Genomic DNA, 7,444 nt, shown 5'->3' with positions numbered 1-7,444 from the left:
TTCCAGGACAGGCTCCAAAGCAATACAGAGAAACCCTTTCTCCAGAAAAAAAAAAGAAAGAAAGAAAGAAATTCACTTTTTGGGACTTAAAGAGTGGAATTTCTAAGGTACGGCAGGACATGAGAAAGGACGATGCCATTCAGTACTTGCCCACAGTGTACTGAGAGTCACTGGTCTTTGAATCATGGGTTCTAAGCATGATTCAGAGACATGCATGGACAGAGCCCAGTTTGGATGTCTGTCACTGACAGTTTTGCAACCGTATTTTCGTGTGTATTCCTGTAGACCTCTCACTCTCTTCTCCATGAATGCAAGAAAGAGAGCAGCCTCCTCTCTGAGGCTCCCTAAGTCTATTTTCTGTGTTAAGCCCTTTTAACAGGACCAGGTACTATGGCAGTAAGCTTGGAGCAGTGAACACAATCTTCCCTGGTTTAGATTGTCAAATGCCTTCTCTTTAATATTATTTTTATGGTGTACAAGACAGAAGGAAAAATTAAAAGGTTCAGCACATGTTGTATGAGAGACTTTTCCTGGGGAGACATAACTTACATATGCATCTACTCACCCAAAATAGGAACTCACAACAGAAACAATATGGATGCCACTGAAGTCTATCTTGTTGAACCACTGAGCTTTATTGGGAATACTCACAGAAATATTGGGAAAGAGATGCTTGCAGGAACAAAAGGGACTCAAAGCCAGATGCCATCAGGGAACGCAAACCCAGCACGGAATACAGTTTATGAACAATAGACACCTGGAGCACACTGTACACCTGCAGCATGTCTACAGGTTGAAAGGCATCCTATTTTGGTGGTTCAGTTTGTCAAAGCCTTTTCTAAATAGCACGCGTGGCCCGAGTTTCTTCATGGGAGTCAAGCAAAGTGCATCCTGTCAGTTTCAGGGACTTCCTGAGATATTTGGGAGTTTTTATTTCCTGCCTTAATCAGCTTTCCTTCAGGATGGAACATTTCAGTCTCCAGGAAATGGGTACACAACAGTATATTTTTCAGGTTTTTCCACTTTGACTCCATTATGAAGTATTTGAGGTCGAAAAGGTAGACCATCTTAATGAAAATTTTCCCACATCGTCACATTTGAATAATTTTCCCTCAATATAAACTCCTGATGTTTTCTACCATTTGAACATTACTTACAGGATTTCGGAAGTTTCTCATGTTTACGATTCTCTAGTGGGGAGCCTGCAACGGTCCCTAAGAACAGAACTTAGATAAAGCACGTGCCACATTATTTATCAATGGAAACCTTCCTTCCCTACTATGAACTCTCTGATGTTTTCTTAGACCTGACAGGTGGGTAAAGACTTTGACACACTCCCTGCATTTGTAAGGTTCCTCTCCCGAATGAATTCTCTGATGGATTCTAAGTTGGACTTTCTGAATGAAACATTTGTCACACTCGCTGCATTTGTAAGGTTTCTCCCCAGTGTGAATCTTCTGATGTCTTCTAAGATCTGAGCCACTGGCAAAGGATTTCTCACACTCACTGCATTTGTAAGGCTTCTCTCCTGTATGTATTCGCTGGTGTTTTCTAAGACCTGAGCAACACGTGAAGGATTTCTCACACTGACTGCATCTGTAAGGCTTTTCCCCCGTATGGATTCTCTGATGGATTGTAAGCTGGGCTTTCTGGATGAAGCACTTGTCACACTCGCTGCATCTGTAAGGTTTTTCTCCCGTATGGATTCTCTGATGGGTTCTTAGGTATGTCAGTCGGCTGAAGCATTTGCCACATCCGTCACATTTGTAATGTTTCTCCCCCGTATGGATTGTCTGGTGGCTTCTGAGGTGTGTCAGCTGACTAAAGCCTTTGTGGCATTCGCTGCATTTGTACGCTCTCTCTGCTGTGTGGGTCTTGTAATGGTACTTAACCTGATACAGGTGATAAAAGCACTTGCCACAGGCGTTGCATTTGTAGGGTTTCTCTCCAGAATGGTTTTTCTGGTGTATACGGAGGCTCGAGGGGATCCTTTGATTTTGACTGATAGGAAACAAATTTGAACCGTTCACACAGTCTTTACATGTGTGAGGTTCTTCTCCAGAGTCCCCACTTTTATGTCTTTCTATGACTGATGACTTGACAGAAGCATCCTCATGGCCACCACATCTGAAGGTACTGTAGTTTTCCGCAGTATCGCTCGTGTCATACGGTGTATATTGGGAGGACTCACGAATCATTTTGCCCATACATTTACAAGAAATCTCTTGGATATTCACATGACGGTGATGGACAATATGCTTTAAGCCTTGATCCTGGAATTTTTCATGATTCCCACATGGACGATGGTTCTCTGGAAAGTTAGCACGATCATGGATAACAGGAATTAATGCATAAATAACAGGTTCAATAGCTTTTCTGCACATTCTCTAAGACACGTAAGCTAGCAATTCTTAGGAAGAGCTCTCAGCAGAGGCCCTGTGCTTTACAGTCATTAAGTGTAAGCTCAGGAGAGCCCCCATTCTGATCTCTGTCAAAACGAAGGAGCAATAGTGACCTTCTCACTCTTTCCCATCTGTTTACCTTTCAGAAGGCTGGACAAACGCATGGCCGAGCAACAATTCATTGTGAGACGGGAGCTCTCTGAAGCATCATGGGAAAAACGTTTCTCTATTTTCTTGTTGCTTATGTTTTTGAAACAGAGTCCACTATGTAGCCTTCACTGGCTAGGAACTCCCTATATAAACCAGTCTCGCCTGGAACTCGCCAGGTCCTCTTGCTCCAGCAATTCCTAATGCTAGGATGAAAAATCATGCTGTACCAGGACTATAGAGATCACATGTCAAAAAATAAATAAATAAGAACAATAACATGCTTACCAGCAATGGCTCTTTAGTTTAAAAAATCTCCATTTTTTAAAAATCAGAAATAGGTCGTTTAAATTTAGTAGTAAAATCAAAATAGTTCAATTAATAAGTGTACCGCAATGTATTTTCTTGCTCTAAATATTCACTTTTTTTTTAACTTTAAAATTTTGCTTAAAACTACAAAAACCTGGGTGTTGTGGCACACACCTTTAATCTCAGAACTTGGGAGGCAGAGGCAGGTGGATCTCTATGAGTTCGAGGCCAGCCTGGCCTATAGAGTGCATGCCAGGACAGGCTCCAAAGCCACAGAGAAACCCTGTCTAAAAAACAAAACAAAAACAAACAAAAAGAAAAAGAAAGTTATGTTCACTATCAGAATTTCCCCTATTTCTGGATGTCCCTAAGCAATTCAGGGAGTCTGCATATACACAATGTGGGTAAATACAAAGAAAGGATGAGGATAACTACATGAAGAGCATTCTTACCTACAAAGACTAGATTGCTGTAATTCTCCAACATCACATCCATGTACAAAGTCCTCTGAGCAGCGTCCAGACATTCCCACTCCTCCTGGGACAGGACCACAGTCACATCCCTGAATGTCAATGGATCCTGTAAAAGAAAATTACCTATTTACCATGTGCTGCTGGAAAACAAAAAGTTTTCCTAGGCCAAAGGGACCCAAACAATTAGAGACACTTGTGATATAGATGGTGTATGACAAATATCTAAAAACAAAGGTTTTCTAGAGGCACTAGAGAGACGCTTCAGAAGTAAAGAGCACGGGCCGCTCTCCCAGAGGTCTCCATACTTGGTTCCCAGCACCCACATGGAGCTACACAACAGATTCCAACTGTGGTTCCATCAGATCCAACGCTCTCTTCTGAATCTCCAGGCCCAGCGTTCACACATACATTAGAGCAAGTACACTCAAACACATAAAATAAAAGTGGAAGTTAATATTAATAGAGGACACTTTCTAAAACAGTCATGCTCTCTGTTGTATTTTCTGTCTTGGTGAAAGCAGGATGCCACTATCCTGTCTCAATCAGCAAACTTGGGAATACAAGGTACACATGAGAGGTCTAGATGCAGGTGTGCAACTCTACAAAGGCTTTGAGGAAATCAAACAGGATCACAGTGTCTCCTCTCTGATGGCCAAAGTATGATGAGCAAAACTGTGCTTCCCTATCTACCCTGTTCAAATACAGACACTGGATCACTACTGTATATAACTGGGCCTCCCACGGCTCTAATCTAAACACTCAGGCCAGAGCTGAGGCTTAGGTATAACACTGGACCGTTTCTAGAACAAAAAAATCCATATAGATGCAGAATATATGTAGTTTTAAAAACAAAAAAAAAGTATAGCATCAGTGCATACATGTAACATTCCATACAACACATAGAATCAGATACATTGTGATGTTATGTCAAGAGAAAATTTTGACAACCAAGAAATAGAAAAACAGCATTAGACGATGTTAATATTATCTAAAATTTTCTAAAACGCCACACAACCAACACAGATGAATACCAATTTCAGAAATTCCATATGGCGGTCTCACTACATAAATATTAAATCATACTAAGCCTTCATTAATTCTGTATATACCATTGCTCATGAAATTGGCTCAACTGAAAATTTGAATCTTTATACCTTTAATCCCACACGAGGCAGAGGCAAGTAGATCTCTTTGAATTTGAGGCCAACCTCGAAAGTTCCAGGGTGGGCAAGGCTACACAGAGAAACCTTGTCTCCAAAAAAAAGCAAAGAAACAGAAAAGAAAATGTGTAAGTTCAGCTTTATTCCTTTCTTCAGTGTTTGAGCTCAATCATGTAACATTATTATTATTATTCCTTCATTTTTCAAAAAATGGAAAATGCCAGGTTATGGGTTGGAGTAATGGTCAGTGGTTAAGAGCACTGGGTGTCCTTCCAGATGACCCTGGTTCAATTCCTAGCACCTACCTGGCAGCTCACAATTGCCTGTAACTCCAGTTCCAGGGCATCTGGGACCCTCACAAACACGTACATGCAGACAAAACACCAATGCACATAATGAGAATAAATAAAACATTAAAAAAAAGAAAATGCATATATATATGCACATATATATACACACACACACACACACACACACACACACACACACACACACACACATACTGTCTCTGTTACAAAGCAGAAATGTAACCCACAAACCTGGGGACTGGAAAGATGGCTCAGACAAAAAGGTTACTTGCTGTCCCTGAGGAGAAACCCAGTTTAATTCTCTCTACATACATGGTCGCTCACTACAGTTACTGATTCTAGTGTCAAGAGTTTAATGCCTACCTCAGAGCTATGGCCATGGGGCATCACACAGGCATATAGTACATACAAAACGCATGATGAATACTGCTATACTTAAATTAAAAAAGAAATCGTTTTTAAAAAAATGAAACTCTGGCCAGGCGGTGGTGGCGCACGCCTTTAATCCCAGCACTCGGGAGGCAGAGGCAGGCGGATCTCTGTGAGTTCGAGGCCAGGCTGGACCGATAGCCTCCAAAACAATACAGAGAAACCCTGTCTCGTAAAAACCAAAAAACCAAAAAAAAAAAAAAAAAAAAAAAAAGAAATGAAAATCTGTCCATCACCACCTTTCTTCTGAATCTCTACCTACATAATACATATTTTCAGGGAATGGGGGGAAAAAAAGAGCCAAGCGTTGCTGGTGCCTGTCTTAGATCCCAGTACTCAGGAGGCAGAGGCAGGTGGATGTTCAAGACCAGCCTGGTCTACAAAAGCAAGTTCCAGGACAGCTTCCAAAGTCACAGAGAAACCCTGTCTCAAAAAAAAAAAAAAAGAAGAGAGAAAAGTCATTAAGAGCTTAAGAGTGACATTTGTTTATGCTTGAAAATCGATGGCTTATGCACAGCACAAAGTCAATACTCTCTAGAAAATTCTTACTAATATACTCCACATGGTGCAATATAGAGGCAGGGCTAGGACTGCTTATACAACAAAACACCAAGAGAAAATACTCCTCTGACTATTGAGAACTTACCACCGAACATTGGAATCAAGACCATGATATGAGCAGAATCTCTCCTGAGACAAAATGGATTTCGGGTGTGAACACACCCATGGGTACATCATCTCTGAGTGAAATCGAAGAGCAAAGAGAGAACCCACAGGTCTGCAATCTGCCAGTCTCACAGAAACATCAGTTTTACGGTAACAGCTACCCACATATCCCTTCCATCACCTGCACTCTGTAGGGTCCGTAAATGTTCAGTATTAGGATTCAAGACAGGAAGTCTCATCTCATTTTACTTTTCCCTAAGTTGCTTGGTGATGTCAGCCAAAAGCTGTGGGTATTCCCATAGCCACTTACCATCTCGTAAATGTAACCTACATGTGGCCTTCCTTCTTCACTAATATATAAGGCACAGGTCCATCTTCTGCAGGAACTGGGCATCTGTATATTTCTTTGGTCATCATTTGCAATGGAATCTTTCAGAATTGCATTTTTTTATTTCTTTTTTCTTTAATTATTTTTTTATTTAGGTTAGAAACAATCTTGTTTCATCTCAATCCCAGCTCCCTCTCCCTCCCCTCCTTCCCCGCCCTCCCCACCAGGTCCCCCAGTCCCCCACCCAATCTCCACTCTGATCACCAAGGAGGGTGAGGCACTCCATGGTGGATCTCCAGTGACTGTCATTTCATTCAGGGCAGGGCCTAGGCCCTCCCCCCAAGAGTCCCAGCTGAGAGAGCCTCCCATATTGTGGCATGGGCACCCAAAGTCTATTTGTACGCCAGGGATAAATGCTACCCAAGGCCCCATAGATTACCTAGGCCTCCTCACTGACACCCACATTCAGGGGGTCTGGGTCAGTCCCATGCTTTCCACACAGCCATCAATCTGGAGTCCAAGAGCTCCCCCCTTGTTCAGGTCAACTGTTTCTGTGGGTTAAACCAGCCCAGTCTTAACTCAATTGCTCATCATTTCTCCCTTTCTGTCACTGATTCCAGGAGTTCAGTTCAATGTTTGTCTGTGGGTATCTGCCTCTGCTTTCATCAGTCACTGGATGAACAGAATTGCAGTCTTAAGTCTATGAAAAACATGTTCCCACAGTAATAACTGAGGGAAGTTACAATGGGATAAGGCTTGCTATATAAACGGCAAAATTTAAAGACTTAATCTTGATCATCAGAGAAGAAAAAGAAAAAAAATACATAGAAACAAACAGGTTAGATGACACTAAAAGAATTAAAAGAATTAAAAGAATGAATGGTTTCACCAGAAAAATGATTTCCAAACAAATCTAGACACATCACCGACCTGGGGCACATTTACCGGATAATCATCCATTCTCTGTGTTGCTCTTCTCTGAGTTTCTGTCTCAGGAACAAAGACTGGAATGCTTCTTGACATTTCACATCGAGGAATCAAAAATATAAGTATAGAATCCAACTCTGTTACAGACAATGTCAAAGGTCTTGTCAACGTTCCTATAGAGAGGACAGTACAGGAGGATCTCTTTAGAGTGCTGAAAGAAAATGACCGAGAACCATATCACTGCACTCAGAAACACTGGCTCTTCAAATTCATAGAGAAGTGCCCTTGAAGAAAG

The 7,444-nt window shown here is 41.6% G+C and overlaps 1 protein-coding gene across 15 annotated transcripts in view; it reads right to left on the bottom strand.

Moving 5' to 3' along the window:
- Window positions 1-616: 616 nt before the first annotated feature.
- Window positions 617-7,444, bottom strand: part of LOC110339213 (zinc finger protein 54) — an 85,740-nt gene continuing 78,912 nt past the window's right edge. For 5 of the 15 annotated variants that reach the window (XM_040733888.1, XM_040733894.1, XM_040733889.1 and 2 more), the window contains 3 exons: window positions 7,153-7,322; window positions 3,311-3,437; window positions 617-2,311 (listed from right to left, as the gene is read on the bottom strand). In XM_040733888.1, coding sequence (XP_040589822.1) covers window positions 1,215-2,311; window positions 3,311-3,437; window positions 7,153-7,322 — 1,394 coding nt within the window. In that variant the 3' untranslated portion in view covers window positions 617-1,214. Of the gene's footprint in view, window positions 2,312-2,547; window positions 2,756-3,310; window positions 3,438-6,714; window positions 6,774-7,152; window positions 7,323-7,444 lie in introns of those variants that run through there. The other 10 variants (XR_005872479.1, XR_005872483.1, XM_040733895.1 and 7 more) reach the window with 7 other exon arrangements.

The sequence above is a fragment of the Mesocricetus auratus genome, unplaced genomic scaffold (genome assembly GCF_017639785.1).
Source record: "Mesocricetus auratus isolate SY011 unplaced genomic scaffold, BCM_Maur_2.0 Super-Scaffold_100037, whole genome shotgun sequence".
NCBI classification, from domain to species: Eukaryota; Metazoa; Chordata; class Mammalia; order Rodentia; family Cricetidae; genus Mesocricetus; species Mesocricetus auratus.
The sequence above is the reverse complement of the archived record's forward strand: the minus strand, read 5'-3'. Positions and strand labels throughout refer to the sequence as shown.